The following is a 16,932-nucleotide window of genomic DNA, read 5'->3' as shown; positions in this document are numbered from 1 at the left end:
TTGCTCACCCCCTGCCACCAGACAAGACAACCATAAGTAAGTATGGGTGAGACGATCGTCGTATACAGCCAGTGTATAATTCCGGGTCTCAATCCCCAACTCTTGCCTATGGAATTCTTGCATGAATAGAGTGCCAGCAATTCCTTCTTGGAGCCTTCCTCAACATTCCTATTCCACAGTAATTATTCAGTAATTATTCCGTAAGTGAGTGAGGGGATACATATGCTTACGAGAGCAGAATGGATGGCCTCTAGCTTCACATTGTCGAAAGCTCCCTCGATATCAAGGAATGCTGCCAACGTGTAGCCAGAGGACTCCATGTTGTTCTCCACCTCATGCAGAGCTGTATCCACTGATCTGCCTTTGATGTAGGCATGGTGGGATTTACTAAGTTTACTATGGTCAATGGTATTTCTAATTTCTGAGTCTAGTAACCTTTCTAAAGTCTTGAGTAGAAAGGAAGAAAGGCTAATCGGTCTATAGTCTTTAGGTAACGTATGACTCGGCTTCCCGGCTTTCGGGATGAAGGTCACGGTAACCTCTTTCCATAGAATTGGTATGGTAACAAGCTCTAAAAAAGTCCTGCAGAAATGATACTATACGTTCATCTGCGTGTTGCAGCATGACCGGTATTATACCATTATTAAATGGGGCTGGCCCAAGCTGTGAAAAAAAACATGACATTTCATTCATTTTTCGCCTACGGGCTTAAAAATGGACAAGCTGGAGGAGGACCTGCCTCCAAAACGAACTGTTAGATATGTTTATATGGAAATGTGACATTACACTAGACTACAGTATTTTTTAATTTCGTCAAGTAATCATATCTCTTGTTATTGTACCATAAATTAACCGAATTTATTATATTATGTTTTAGTTACAAATAGACAATAGATGCTCTATTCCAGAACCTGCTAGATGTTCCTTTATAAATTGAATTTAGTACAATGCGAATTAAAGAGGTATGCCTGAAATCATTGTATGTCTAGGGAAAACACATACAAGTGACGTATAGCTATAGAACTTTTTACAAATGGAATGAAACCTTTTACAATTAAAATGAAACATTTTCCAAATCAAATGAAACCTTTTTTTTTGTCCAAGGAAATATAATATTTCCAGTAATTTTATATCTTTAAACAAGCATCATTCTATCTAACAAACATAATTTTGGGATAATGTTATATTTCCATAGAATTTAATCAACCTGAGTAGGTCTGTGTGATATAGATATACTGGTCAACATATCATTTATGCTATGTTCCTGTACTGCAAGAGTCTATCACAAAGGAAAAATTGTTATCGTAGTAAACAATTGTACATTCTTGCAGGTTCTGGAACAGACCATTAGTTTAGACTGATACTTTTTTTCGATACCAACCATGGTATAATAATTACAAGGTAGGGCACAGCTACCAACTGATTACAATTTGTTCTCAAGGTGGCTTGTTCCATCAAACCAAAATACATATATTGTGTATGTGTGTGTATTGTTTTGAATACACCCAGTTGTTCAAAAAATATCAATTGTCTGATATTATATAGTTATATAGCTACTTACAAATGGTCTTTTCCCGTACTGCAAGAATCTACTCGATTTTACTATTTTCTTCGATATCATAAAGGAAAAAAGTGTTATCGGAGTAAAAAATAGTAGATTCTTGCAGTACGGGAACATACCAAAATTGATCTAGTTACTTTATACCCCAAAATGGTACAAAAAGTAGACAGTTTGATTTATTTGTCAATTTAAAAAAATTGTATAGCAATATCATTCCAATTCAATAGTTACTGGCAAGGTATATTAAGAAGGTAACCGTATCAAACCAGGTGATGGTAACATTAAATGTCACAACAATTTGTTGTTTTTAAATTTGCCGTGAAAAATAAATATATTTCCAAATAATAATTGGAAACATTTAGAAATAAAGAACAAACAACTAAGAACAAGAAACGAAATGAGAGGAGACATTGGGATTTATAAATTAAAAGCATTTGGTAGTAAAGAAGACTACGAATGGAAACAAGACTGGACAATCACATACTTTGATAAAATTATTTGTTTTCCTTTGAAAAAAAATCTTTTGGATATTTGGAAAAATAAATATGATATTGAAGTCGATAAACAGATCTTTTGATTGTATATAAGCATTATTGGGTTCCAGTAAGATGTCCCATTGGAATTTTATTAAAATGCCTACTGGCCTAAGAAGAAATATTGGTCACCTATAGTGTCTCTTTTGTCTTCTGAAAGTAGATCGTTTGTTATTCTGTATGTAATGTTGGTATTATAAAATCTTTGGGTCTTTTGGTATTCAATAAATCTTTTAGGCTCATATAAGAATATGTCCTGATCATCTACTATATAAAGCCTATTCCCAAAGATAGATAGTTTTTATAATACCATATTTTGGAACAAAATTCCACATCAGGAATTTTGTCCGTATTGGACATTTGTGAATCATGTGCCAGTTAACTTTTGCTTGATTTTCTTTAAAGAAATCTTTGAAATCTAATTTTATATTCATAGTGGACACTAAAACACGTTTTGTATGCCTTTATCATGGTTTATTTAATTTTTTTTGGAATTACAATTGAAGTCCATAGAGAGCATTGAAATTCAAGGAAAAATGGTCCACGTCCTGTTCCCCCGCCTGCTCTTCATTGAATTTAAAACGCTGTTTTAATGTTCTTTTTCATTTAACAATCTGGATTTGCACAAACATTCACAATTTTAAAAATTACCAAAAAGTAAACAAATATTTTTTATAATATTTCAAAATGCTGAATTCTGATTGGTTGAATGAAATTCGCTTCAAATTTGATATGTTAGGCCGAATCAATTATTATTCGCCTTGTTAACTATTTTGAAATATCATGTTCCAAATTCGCCGATGCGGCTACCTTATATATCTACCTTGGTTACTGGTAATGCAAAGAGTTATGAATCAACTATTTATTTTATATATTACCAATGGATAGAGAAATAATCAATTATTTTCATTTCGAAAAAATCTATTGAAAAACAAAATATAACATATAATTAATATTGAAAACAATTGTAGGTTTAAATTCGCTATTATTCAGCTATATATCAGCCATTTATAGAAGGAAATGCTGTCCAACTCGCTTTCATATCGTAATGATATGTACTATATGATACGTAAGTTTTAAAATGGAGGTAAAATAAACACGAAAATATATCTTCTGCGGAATTTTATTATTTTACAGATTTTCTATAAAAAGACATCTTTTAGAAATCTCCTACATTCCGAAGGACTGTCCAGAAGTTTTCAATTGGTACAGATAGCAGACCTTCCAAACCTACATATGACAGCCTTCTACAGATATACAAGATGCTCCACGGGTGTTATATAAGCAAGACTTTTCTCAGGGATATGATGGCGGTGTAATGTAACTTGCAGATGAGGTACAATAATATAATTTCGATACTGCATGTAATTGAGTAAAAATGTCAAATAAATATATACAGAATAACTTTCATACAAAAATATTTTTACAACTGTTAAAATAGTTTATTTTATATAAATATCTAACTAGACACTTCACCTGTCAAAGGTATCTACCCACTTAGATGACTACAATTCTCTACTCAAAGTACTATAATTTTTGACTACCTAAATGGCTGGTTACTGGTAAGGCAGGCAGGGGACAATTGACTTCCCCAATGGCATACCCATGTTAAATTCACCAGTCTAGGGCATGATGTGGTAACTAGTGGTAGTTACAGGTAACTAGTAAAGTTTCTAGTTAATCACCAGTTACTTGAACAACTGGGCAATGTCAATAAATTGAAAATAAATTGAAATATATTCAATTTTAATTGAAATGAAAATAAAGTTCGTCTGGAAGTAATTACTTTGTTATGGATGAAACAAACATTTTATGGTATTCCCTACTGGATTTTGGGAAGAAATCATAACCTTTCATTTATTTTTCGCGTTTTTAGTTTTGTATTGAAAAAGTGTAAAATAAACACAAATACTTGTTGAATTTATTTTATTTTTGCTTTTTTGTTATTCACCTCAAGCTGCCCAACCTTGTAATTATTGTACCATGATACCAACCATTCAGTAAAAGTTTAAACAGCACAAACACTACAAGACACACTCTATACGACTTCACTAAAATAAATATTTGTAAAGGTTTAAAAATGTAGATGACTAAAGGGGGAAACGCATAAAGAAATAGATGACAAATAGAGAATATACATTTTATAGATGACAGCTCGTTAAAATAAAATAATAACAAAAATAGGTATGGTCACCATATTGAATGTATTATATTGTTACGATTTTGGATTTTAGTTAATCCCGTGTAGTCGTTGTTTTATTTCCCGATACAATTCGTACCAAATAAAACGCGGGTTCTTTCTGATTACGATTATTACAATGATTTTATTCACACAACTTTACTTTGCACTTCACTTTACTCGACGGTTTCAATTCGCGATCTGATTCACAACTGACTCACTGCCTTTCCATTTCCTCTATTTATATGCCCCTTGCCTGTCGCTACAGAAGTTTCTAGACGATCTGGTAACGCCTAGATTACGAACAATCTACCAATGCAACAAACACATACAAACTTACATTGAGTAAACAATAACAACAACACATATACAGGCGAGGGGGTAACAAAGAAAGAGGAATTAAGCGATCATTAATGATGACCTTTAACAAGAATTGTACGACAATAACAAAATAGAAAATGGAAGAGGAAATGGAAGGATGTAGAAAAATCTATACAGTAGTTGTTGTTGTGAAGTTATTCGAATAAACTGCGTAGTAGAAATTTACGTTACAATTCAAATTCTTAAATTAACGGAATTCATCTAAATTAACTTAAATCTAAAGTTATATTCGTAACATTGCCCCCCGCTTAAGCCTGTTCGTCCCGAATAGGCACAGTTCCCATTCCGTAGGGGGCCAGCCGCTCCAAATGTACAACTTTCATCTTCGACCTGGGACTGTCGCTCCTCTGGATGCGATAAACCACATCATTTATTTTCGTGACAATCTTGTAGGGTCCTTCCCAGTGCGTTTGCAATTTGGGGCATAGTCCTTTCTTTCGTTGTGGGTTGAACAATAGTATCAGTTGCCCCTCTTGGAACCCATCGGTATTTGCCGGTCGATCGTACCTTGCCTTCATGCGGTTGCTAACCATTTTTATTCGATGGCGAACTGCATCGTGGACTTTACTAAAAGAGTTTTGGCTGTCTTCATCTTGGTTCACATTGTCGTTTGGGGTAGCACCGAATATCAAATCGCCAGGTAGCTTTAATTCATTTCCGAACAGAACTTTGGCTGGGGTCCGGGATGTGGAATCATGAATGGCCGATCTATAAGCCAGTAAAAAACTTAGGAATATGCTCATCCCAGTCTCGTTGGCCACTGTCCACCACTTTCCGTAGATGTTCTTCCAGGGTGCGATTGAATCTTTCCACCATGCCATCTGATTGTGGATGTAGGGGCGTCGTTCTGGTTTTCTTGATTCCGTAGGAGTCACACATTTCCTTGAAGATCGCTGATTCAAAATTCCTACCTTGATCGGAATGAACCTCAGATGGAACACCATAGCGACAAATCCAATTTTTGCTGAACACATCCACAATTGTCCTGGCTTCTTGATTTGGGATAGCAGAAACCTCTGGCCATTTACTGAAGTAATCCATGACCACTAAGACATACCGGTTCCCAGAGTCGCTTGTGGGGAACGGTCCAGCTACATCCATTGCGATTCTTTCAAAAGGGGCTCCTGAATTATACTGCTGCATGTAGCCTCGACTCTTCCTTGTTGGACCTTTAGCTCTTATGCACCTTTCACAATTGGCGATCCAGTCGGCAATGGATTTTTGACAGCCGACCCAGTAGAATCTCTGCTTTACCTTTTCAGCGGTTTTTGCTATGCCAAGATGTCCTCCACTTGGGCCATCGTGAAACTCCGACAAGACATCTCTTATTTTGGAGTCGGGGACGACGATCAAGTTCCGGTGAGATTTACCGTCCTCACTTTCCCATTTGCGATATAAACAACCATCTATTATAAGTAGACTGTCCCACTGGGCCCAATAGGATTTTAAAAGAGGGCTTTCGGAGGTAATTTCTTTGCGACTAAGTCGCTTGCCCGTTTCCATGGCCGAAATTATTTTGCCCAGAATGGGATCTCTTCGTTGTTCCGTCGACCAATCTTCACCCGACTCAAACTGCAATCGTCGGACATCAACGATATTCTCTTTGCACTCAGCCTTTGAGCAGTGCCTGTATTCTGCCTTGCATGGCCGACGAGACAGGGCATCAGCATTATCGTGTTTTCCGCCTTCTCTGTGCTCGATTCTGTTTAACGGTGACTCATTGGTGGACTGTTGAGCCATTCTTCTACCATCTTTCGTTGGAGGTGGTGACGATGACCTGGATCGTTTGCGCTTAGCTCTGCATTCGCGCGCAATATGACCTGCTTTATCGCAGTTGTAGCATCTAACCCTGGGCTTAGTCATCCCTACTAACTTTGTTTCTTCTATTACCCGCCTCATGGCGTCCTTGATCAAGTTAACGAGATATTTGTGTTCGCAACATACGGTCTCCAGTTGGCTAATCTTGTGGGTCTGGGGCTTAACAATCATTCTTGCCGTCTCTTGGGCAAGGGCAAACGACACAGTTTCGGCAAATGACGCTTTTGGTGACGCATATGTTGCACATTTAATCTCAGGGTCACGTATGCCATTCACAAAGGTTTCGATTTTCATACGGTCCAGCAATGGGTGATTCTCTCCTGGATACGTCATTAACACCAATCGTTCCACCTCAGCTGCAAAGTCTTGTAAGGTCTCGTTTGCCCTCTGTACTCTTCCCCTTAATTCCATAAGGTAGATGTTTTGTTTATGTTCGCCACCGTACTTACGTTCCAGTGCAGCAATAACATCTTCATAGTTATTCCTAGAAGCGACAGGAATACTCTGTATAACATCAGCAGCACTGCCCTTCAATGCCAGAAGTAATGCAACCGCTTTGTCGCTGTCGTTCCACGAATTTCTAGAAGCCACTGTCTCGAATTGTAACTTGAAAACATTGAATGACGTAGAGCCGTCGAATACAGGAGGTTTGATTTTTAGTGTGTTATCAGGAACTCGCACCGGGCCACCTTTAATTTCCAGTTCCGTCATTTTCTTCTCCAGATTCGTAACCCTGTGGTCGTGGACCAGAAATTTCTCATCCACAGACAGAATCTTCTCGTCAACCGACTGCACTTTCTTATCCAACTCTTTAATTTGGACCTCCACGGTTTCCACTCTCCTTCCAATAACTTCTGTAATGTTCTCGAGTTTCTCGTTCATTATTCTCGAATTTTCATCTAACTTTCTGGAATTCTCTTCGAACATTCGTCTCGTGTTTTCTTCTGACTTTCTGGAATTCTCTTCGAACCTTCTGAAATTTTCCTCAAACATTTTGGCCAGCATTTCTCTGAAATCGTCACCCTTGGCAGCTACTGACGAGACTTCCCCACCGTTGGATTCGCCCATTTCCGATAAATCCACTTCATCCTTACTGTCAAACTCATATGTATCGATGTTCATACCACGGCGCTCGAACTCATCCAACAGACGTTTTTGTAGCTCAGCCTTGTTGCCAGTAGAGGACAATTCCAATTTATTGAGCTCCTTCTTTAAGTCTTCCACTCGTAGGTCCTTAAATTTCATTTCATCGTAGTATTATCGTAATCCCACTTCTGACACCAATTGTTACGTTCTTGGTTTTTAGTTAATCCCGTGTAGTCGTTGTTTTATTTCCCGATACAATTCGTACCAAATAAAACGCGGGTTCTTTCTGATTACGATTATTACAATGATTTTATTCACACAACTTTACTTTGCACTTCACTTTACTCGACGGTTTCAATTCGCGATCTGATTCACAACTGACTCACTGCCTTTCCATTTCCTCTATTTATATGCCCCTTGCCTGTCGCTACAGAAGTTTCTAGACGATCTGGTAACGCCTAGATTACGAACAATCTACCAATGCAACAAACACATACAAACTTACATTGAGTAAACAATAACAACAACACATATACAGGCGAGGGGGTAACAAAGAAAGAGGAATTAAGCGATCATTAATGATGACGTTTAACAAGAATTGTACGACAATAACAAAATAGAAAATGGAAGAGGAAATGGAAGGATGTAGAAAAATCTATACAGTAGTTGTTGTTGTGAAGTTATTCGAATAAACGGCGTAGTAGAAATTTACGTTACAATTCAAATTCTTAAATTAACGGAATTCATCTAAATTAACTTAAATCTAAAGTTATATTCGTAACAATATTTTTTAAAAATCCATTTGAGATATCAATGTTCAATTTGTTGGTTACTGATTGATCTACCTTGTTAAATTTACCTCTGTCTGTCGCTATTTGTTGTTGTAAATACAATCGAAAATTCTTTTTAGTAGATTATTAAGATTATTGCAGTAGGGAAAATACTTATTTAGTGCACCAACCTGCATTTGTGAATAACAAAAAGATAATAAACAATAAATAAATAATTAGTAAAATATTACTATTTCTGTACTGTGAACCACCCTGTGAATCCTGTTTTCGCACGTCATCGATAACATCGATAACACAGCAGCTGATACCAGCTGATATTGTTGTTGAGCAAGCCTAATCGGTCGATTTGTTTTGATTCCCCTATTCGGCCCGATTTTCGACCTAAGAGATACTAATCGTTGTTTGTTTTGATTCTGGCTTTTATCAGTTACGTTTTGACGCAATTTTGTCCAATTCCACAACGCCGTCAAAACTTTAGAAGCGGCATTGTACTTAACATTTTCATTCAATAGCACGCCACGGAGTTACGAGGACCGAGGAGTTACAAATTAAACAGATAATCAGAGGAGTTATTGATAAACTGATAAAGATTTTCTTCTCGCGCATACGCGCTTGAAGAAGTAAAGAGTTATCAAAGTTAAAGTAATAAAAAGTGGTGGTGATGTCCGAAAATAACACAACTGGAGACTCTCAAACGTACGTCGACATGGACGAATCTACGCAACAACTTCCACCTATTGATTTTAAATCCGATCGCTTTCCATTTTCTATTGTCTGGACACCGATACCAATGTTAACTTGGTTCTTCCCTTTCATTGGCCATATGGGTATTTGTATGTCTAATGGCGTTATACGAGATTTTGCAGGACCTTACTTTGTTTCCGAAGACAACATGGGTTTTGGACGACCCACTCGTTACCTGCGTTTGAATCCCAAGAATGTTGAAGGTGGTACATTAATGTGGGACGAAGCAGTGTCCAAGGCTTCCGTGCTCTATGGCACAAGAATGCATAACCTTTTCTGTGACAACTGTCATTCTCATGTGGCGACAGCATTGAATTTTATGCGATACCGGGACTCGAGTTGGAACATGGTAAAACTGGCAGCTTGGATATTCTTCTGTGGTAGATACGTTGGCATTGTGGGCTTTATTAAAACATGGCTGCCGTTTCTTATTGTGGTTACGATATGTACCTTATTGGGAGTGTACTTTTAAAGTTGGCAGTTTTGAGCGCATACAAATGACAAAAATAGCATCAATAATGCATTTTTAGGACTGGAGTCTTTTTGTATTACGAAAAATGTTTTAACGTATTATTCGATGGTATAGTTTAAACATTTACGAATTTTCCTATTTTATTTTTAAGTTTTATTTCAATTAGTGAATTTTTACTAATATGTTATGCAGATTTATACATAGACAAATTCAATAAATACAAATAAATCGGTTGATTTAGAAATGCATTGTGTTTGACTCCCAATATGAAATTATTTCTTGCAATATAACAAACAGCACTGTAGTTTGTAGTTAATTATGGTAATGTGAAATACTAATCCATCCAAATTCTACAATCCACACTTTAATTACGGAAAACAAACGTATACCTTGAGTTTTACATGGATAACACAGATGTCCATGTTTATTTAATTGCCAACACAAACCGATCTTGATAAATAGCAAAAAATTAGTGTATAAGACTTAAAAAAGTAGCATTTTAATTATAAAAGCAAAGACAGATTCCATAGAAATTAAATTTCATTATCACTATCATCTTCGTTCTTAAAGGCTTCGCCGGCTTCTATGGCCATAGCATGCCATGGTGCTGGATTTAGGCGATGTACTCCGTTCGTCTCTTTGCCAACCAAACTCATTTCATAGCGGAAATCTTTGTCTTTTAACTCATCGTGAACTTGATAGATACTGAAAACAAGAGAAATAAAATTATGTTATAATTCTTCCTCAGGCGAATTGAACATATTCTTACATTCTTCCAGAATTCTGTACCAAATCGGTGGTAGACATTTCAGTGTAATTAAATTTCTCCATTTCTGTTTTGGCTTGTTGTTTTGCTTTGCCACTGGCACAGGCAAAATAACCAAACGAGGAACCTGATGGTTCGATTTTGTACAATTGTGGACCCTGATCTTCATCCCAGGCAGAGAGAATCACTGAAACACCAAATGGACGAACTGCACTGTACAGAGTGTATGCATGTACGTAGGCAGCAACACGTTCCGTTAAATGACGCAATGGTATGGTACGTTCAAATTGTTGTCTGTAATTGGCAGCTTCCTGTCTTGCTATGTCCACAATATAACGACCATCGGCCAAAAGACCAGCTATAGCTAAGCCAATGTTCTTGTCGATTGTGAAAATACGTGCACCAGCATCTTCTTCATAGAGAGGGCTTGTAACAATTTTCTCCACCGCCAATACAACAGAGTCCTTTCCCCTTAGACCAATAACTGTTCCGCTTTTTTCGACAGCTTTGGATGCATAGTCAATTTGAAATACTCGTCCGTCCGGAGAGAATTGGGATGCAGACAGATCATACTGTAAATAAAATGCAAATTCTTTTTTATATACTATTTAAATGCATACACTGCATTTGACTACTCACTCCTGTTCCAATAGAACTCATATTTGACCAATTTTACGTTCGATATTATGCAAAAACAAGAATGTTGATATTTTTGCAAAATTGGACGAGTTGAAGTAATTTTGCAAGTTGTTTGGACGATGAATTGACGGCTTTTTGTTTGACGCTATTTGAGGTTATGTTTACAAATTTGACAGTTCTTAAATTCGACTTTTCATTGTGTAGAGTTGCCAAAGCAATGAGTAAATATATTAGCAAAAAATCGACTTTCGTTCATTCATGATGCAGTAAAAAGGTGGTGGTATCAGAGCGAATTAGTACAGAAAGTGTTAATTTTGCTTGATTAACTGCCAAATTTACAGAGGCGAATATTATATTTTTCGGCTCGACCAAGGTATATTTAATAAGGTAGCCGCATCGGCCCAGCTGTTGGACAAATAAATGTCAAAAATGTTGTTGTAATGTTGAACCAAAAAATTAAAAAACAAAAGTATGAATGAAAATCTCCGAATTTCGAAGAGCTTTTTTGGGAATACTTTTATTAACATTTTTTACAAAAATTTGTGTAAAAAAATCTTGTCAATCTGTTTGTTTTGGCAAAATATTTTTGACATATCAAAATACAACAACCGATGTTTGTGGTAGAAATTCGCCGATGCGGCTACCTTGTATATCTACCTTGGGCTCGACAGAAATAAATTGTGGCGAATTTGTGGCCAATACATTAGCATTTGAGATCGAATGGATTTAACAGTCTAAACGTGTTCTAAGGCTATTTACAGTGGCTTTGAGATCATTTCAAGTGACTGTCAGCTGGATATTACATGTACACATACACACTCACAATTTTTAACACTATGAAAAAATGTTGCCACGAATTTTAAAATAAAAAAATAAGATTATATCTTAAAATTGTATTAGAATTTGATATTTATAATTTTTCATTTCCTTAAATACCTATTTTCGGGGTTTCAAAATGTGAGTTAATCTATGTACACCGAGCGAATCATTTAATGAGAATAGTTACAACTTTTAGTACTTTTTGGCACAACAACAGGATTCTATAGCATAACATGACATTTTCCTGCGTTGTTTTTGTATGTTAAATGACGCAAAATTGTGCCGATTTTAGGAAATAAATGAAGCAACAGCCCTAAATCCTGAATTGTTGTATGTAAATGTGCTTTTACATGATCCAATAAACAGGTCGTGTAAGAGGCGAATATTATCGGCCATTTTGGTAGAAAATCCCTCAAATTGTCAAACGATTAAGTAAAATTTTGACAGTTCGGGTGAAAATATTACGCCTCTTACATGACCTGTTAATTGGACCATGGTTGGAATCAAATCAGCTGATTATTGCATTTACCTTGTATAATTGTACTAACATGTATTGATACCAACACACATTTATTTTTCCATCACTGACAGTCAAATTCTGTCATCTGGCAACATCGAATTGCGGCTGCACATGTTTCTTTTATTTACATTTTTTAAAACATTGTTGGTTGTGAGTTCTTTGCTGTGGAAATTTAAATGAAAAATTTGGAATAATGGCATTAAATATCAATGAAAAAAGGTTTGAATATTTTCAGAATATCCAATACTGAAATTATTAATCATATTTTCCTTTTCAGTTTTGCCGTTCAGGCACGTTATGCCAATTTCTATGCTGGCGGAGATGTAGCATGGAGTAAAGACGGCAAATGGATATTCTGCTTGAATGGATCAGAAGTAGCAAAGGTAGATGTTCAAACGGGCTTGGTAAATCGTTCATATGGTTTAAACTACAACGAGGAAGGAGAACGTATTAATACCGGTGCCGAGGAGGAAGAGAATGATGATGCCATTTACTGTTTTGATTTGTCGCATGATCAGGAATATATGGTCACCGTGCATCGTAGCAGTTTGGTTCGATTATGGCATTTGGCCACTGGAAAAATTGAAAAACTGTGGAAAAGTCAACACAAAGGCCCTGTGGTAAAGGTTGCTTTTAGCGGTGATGCAAAACTGGTCTGTACAAGTGGTGCAGATTCGACCCTGAGAATATGGGACTATAACAACAGCAGATGCTTGTGTGCCTTAAAGGAATTCACTGGTCCAGCAAATTTAGTACAATTCCATCCAAATCCTGCTAAAAATGAAATATTTGCTGCTGGTTCTGACAATGCTATTTACAAATGGAACTTCGACACTAAGGAATTGGAAGCAAAAATGAAGGGACATTTGTCACAAGTTACAGGTTTTGATTTCTCCGATAACACTGCGGAATGTCAACATCTGGTATCTGTGAGTAGGGATAAGGTTTTAATAGTTTGGAGTTTGGACGATGGCAAACAACTGAAAGTGGTACCGCTGTATGAAGAGATTGTTGGCGTGTTCTTCAAGGATAAAACCAATGCAGTAGTCGCTGGTCTAAATGGAAACCTGAAGCAAATAAACTGTTCCTCTGGCAAAATATCTGTACTTTTGGAATGTCAAGAGGAGGAGTATGAAATTAACACATTGTTAAGAAATTCGCTGAATAATCAGTTGGCGGTAGTGACGACAGATCACAATATTTTGATTTTTGAAATGGAACCCAAATTAAAATGTTTCAAACATCTAATTGGATTCAATGATGAAATTTTGGACATTTGCTTCTTGGGAGAATCGGAGGAATTTTTGGCTGTTGCCACAAATAGCAAACATATCAAACTGTACGACATTGAAAATGACATGAATTGTAACATCATTGTGGGCCACAAGGACACAGTAATGACCCTTTCGTCTCCTGGATCCAGTAATTTACTGCTGTCTGCTGGTAAAGACTACAGTATTTTCTTATGGACTTTAGACAAGGAAAATGCAACTTTGAAATGTTTGGCCAAAAATACGAGCAGTCACACAGCCACCATTGGTTGCATAAGCTTTGGTTTTAATTGCAGCAATTTATTCGCATCAGTATGTCAAAGTGGTAGTATGAAAGTTTGGACCCTTAAAAAGAATCCTAAAAAAGAGGAATACGAATTCTTAATCAAATATGCTGCATTGGCTCATGACAAGGAAGTGAATAGCGTTGCATTTTCTCCTAACAACAAAATTATAGCAACTGCTTCACAGGATAAAACTGCAAAATTATGGTCAGCTGACTCGCATAGCATAATTGGCACTTTGCGTGGCCATACCCGTGGTGTTTGGAGTGTTCGATTCTCTCCAACCGATCAAATTGTTTTGACAACCTCTTCCGATTGCAGTTTACGTTTGTGGTCCTTGTCGAATCTGTCCTGCCTAAAACGTTTGGAACAGACCGCAACAGTCCTGAGGGCTGAATTTATAGATCATGGCAAATATATCATATCTTCCGGTTCCGATGGTCTCCTCAAAGTATGGAATATAAAAACCAATGCATGCGTTCAAACTCTGGATGAACATGACGATAGGGTATGGTCTCTGGCGGTATCTTCAAAGACACAAAAGTATTTCTTCAGTGCTGCTGCCGATTCTAAGCTTATCAAATGGAAAGATGTTACGGAAGAGTGCAAAAATTCGGAAATTGATAAACGCCAAGCTGAACTACAGGAAGAACAATCATTACAAACATTGTTGCATCAGAATAAGAATTTGAAAAAGGCATTTGTTTTGGCTTTGAAATTGGGCAAACCCCGAGTAACGTACAATATTCTAAATCAATTCATACAGAAACGAGAACATGCAGCAATTGGCGATTTAATAACGCAATTGAATAATGATCGGAAGCTAATATTATTGGATCATGTCAAGGTGTGGACTTGTAATGCTCGCTATTCACAGGTTTCCAATGTTGTGTTGCACCACCTCTTGAAGGAAATGTTGGTCGAGCCATCATTGCAAAGATCACTTAACGCCAAAAATCTGGTAGAAGTAGTTACGCCATATGTGCAACGTCATTTTAAGCGAGTAACTGAGTTAAGTAAAGAATTAAATTTCTTAGATTTTATTGTTCAAAATATTTAAATAAAATGTTGTATTTTATATAAAAGATAAGAGTGTTTTGCTTCAGTTTTTATTAAACATCAAGGCTCATGTTGTTTTTGTCTAAATAACTTCCGATATGTGGCTTGTTTTAGATTAATAGTATTGATGTATTATACAAATGAAAAATATATGCTACAAGCACTAGAATTCTGGTACAATTATGTACATATTAGAAAAATGTGCCCTTCGCCTACAGATGTTTATAACTCAATCCAGATAGTCATTAACTGAGAATTAATATTTTACTCTATTTTAAATCCCTTTCATGGGAAAAGGTAATGGGTTGGGAAAGATCTCCAATATACCTCAATGACCAATAACCAATCTTATAGAGTTTACTTCAATTGTAATAAAGGGATTTGTTCAGCGAAATCAAACTGATACCATTTATACAGATTTTAGTAAAGCTTTTGATAGGGTTAACCATGAACTCTTATTATATAAATTAGATAATATGGGTTTCAGTATAAACTTAGTCAAATGGATATCATCTTACTTACAAAATAGATCACAGCTAGTTTTGTTTGAAGGATGTCTCTCAAAATCGATTAACGTACCTTCAGGTGTTCTACAAGGAAGTCACCTCGGGCCGGTTCTTTTTCTATTGTTTATAAATGATTTGCCAACTTCTGTAGTACATTCTAAATTGTTAATGTATGCAGATGATGTCAAGTTATTCATTACCCATAATTCTGAGAAACAATCCATTTTACTCCAAAATGATTTAAATAACCTTTTTCAGTGGTGCAGATTAAATTGTATGGATTTAAATTTTAACAAATGTAAACATATGTGTTTTTCTAGAAATTCTTCATTGATGAGGCAATACAATATTAACGGTTCGGTTTTATCAACAGTTGAAACATTCGTGGATCTAGGTATTTTAATGGATCCAAAGTTAAACTTTAACAATCATGTTATTTCAATGGTAAATAAAGCATACGGTGTATTAAGTTGTATAAAACGGTGGGCCAAAGAATTCTCGGATCCTTATATAACAAAACAACTATACACGCCTCTTGTTAGACCTATATTAGAATATGGTTCTGTTGTATGGGATCCTCAATATGCAATATATTCCGATAAAATCGAATCAGTGCAGAAACAATTCTTACTTTTTGCACTGAGAGGTTTACATTGGAATAGTGATTTTGTGTTGCCTTCTTACACTAGCAGGTTAAAATTAATTCGGTTACCTACATTAAAAAGTAGACGTATTATGTTGAACACTATGATGGTACTAAAAATATTAAATGGTAATATACCCTCTGATTTCCTAATTTCATCTATTAGAATATATGTTCCTTTTCGAGCTAGTAGATATTATCAACTATTACATGTAGATTTTCATCGCACAAATTATTCTATGGGAGATCCACTCAGTAAAATTTGTATTGATTTTAATTCTGTATACTCTAATGTAGATTTTAGCAAGAATGTTGAATTTATAAAATCTAATATAATTGTATTTTTAAATGAGTAGTGCAACTTAAGGGGACCCCCCCCCCATTCTCGGGGTCAAAAATTTTGTTGATATAATTCGAATCTACACTAATTAAAGAATGTCCCTACAAAATTTCAAGTGAAAATCTCAAGAACTCTTGAAGATATAGGCGATTTATTGTGTCAGCATCAGGTGACGGCTGAAGGGCTTCTCAAATTTTAAACGCGTTTTTCTCTAAACATTTTTTTGCGAATGGCGGGCACGATAACTCAAAAACTAATAACCCAATCAATTTCAAATTTTTACACGATTCTCTGGGAGTGTATAGCTATAGTATGAACTAGGATAAAGCCAATCGGTGAAGATCTTCCTTATTTTTTGACTTGGGCTTTGGTAAAAAATCGGCGATTTTCCAAAAATATTTTTTCAAAGGTCCACCATTTTGTTAATTTCACAGCGAAGTCAATAATCCTAGTTCATACGAGAGCCAGGCATGTACTCTTTCTAACACCGTTGGAATTTTCGGATTCCGATGTTCCAGTG

The 16,932-nt window shown here is 36.1% G+C and overlaps 3 protein-coding genes across 3 annotated transcripts; 2 read left to right on the top strand and 1 right to left on the bottom strand.

The window, feature by feature from the left end:
• Positions 1-8,988: 8,988 nt before the first annotated feature.
• On the top strand, positions 8,989-9,565 carry LOC133332463 (transmembrane protein 222). The gene has a single exon (XM_061540865.1). It carries the CDS (start codon positions 9,011-9,013, stop codon positions 9,563-9,565), a length of 555 nt encoding a protein of 184 aa, XP_061396849.1. The 5' UTR covers positions 8,989-9,010.
• Positions 9,566-10,079: 514 nt separating this feature from the next.
• LOC133332465 (proteasome subunit alpha type-3) lies at positions 10,080-11,006 on the bottom strand. The gene is made up of 3 exons (XM_061540867.1): positions 10,971-11,006; positions 10,335-10,903; positions 10,080-10,270 (listed from the first exon to the last, which is right to left on the bottom strand). Exons 1-3 carry the CDS (start codon positions 10,989-10,991, stop codon positions 10,099-10,101), a joined length of 762 nt encoding a protein of 253 aa, XP_061396851.1. The 5' UTR covers positions 10,992-11,006; the 3' UTR covers positions 10,080-10,098.
• Positions 11,007-12,022: 1,016 nt separating this feature from the next.
• On the top strand, positions 12,023-14,954 carry LOC133332459 (transducin beta-like protein 3). The gene is made up of 3 exons (XM_061540861.1): positions 12,023-12,046; positions 12,156-12,160; positions 12,587-14,954. Exons 1-3 carry the CDS (start codon positions 12,023-12,025, stop codon positions 14,922-14,924), a joined length of 2,367 nt encoding a protein of 788 aa, XP_061396845.1. The 3' UTR covers positions 14,925-14,954.
• Positions 14,955-16,932: the final 1,978 nt, after the last annotated feature.

Source organism: Musca vetustissima, unplaced genomic scaffold (assembly GCF_032173495.1).
Source record: "Musca vetustissima isolate MV318-11 ecotype Yass unplaced genomic scaffold, APGP_CSIRO_Mvet_v1 utg9226, whole genome shotgun sequence".
NCBI lineage: Eukaryota > Metazoa > Arthropoda > Insecta > Diptera > Muscidae > Musca > Musca vetustissima.
The sequence above is the reverse complement of the archived record's forward strand: the minus strand, read 5'-3'. Positions and strand labels throughout refer to the sequence as shown.

What these genes read in the sequence shown, in the direction of transcription:
- LOC133332463 (XM_061540865.1), top strand. Translation starts at nt 9,011, where the DNA reads ATGTCCGAAAATAACACAACTGGAGACTCTCAAACGTACGTCGACATG.
- LOC133332465 (XM_061540867.1), bottom strand. Translation starts at nt 10,991, where the DNA reads ATGAGTTCTATTGGAACAGGA. An exon ending in TGAGTTCTATTGGAACAGGA is followed by an intron (nt 10,904 to 10,970) that starts GTGAGTAGTCAA and finishes TTTTATTTACAG; the next exon opens with TATGATCTGTCTGCATCCCA. An exon ending in GTACAGAATTCTGGAAGAAT is followed by an intron (nt 10,271 to 10,334) that starts GTAAGAATATGT and finishes TCTTGTTTTCAG; the next exon opens with TATCTATCAAGTTCACGATG.
- LOC133332459 (XM_061540861.1), top strand. Translation starts at nt 12,023, where the DNA reads ATGACATTTTCCTGCGTTGTTTTT.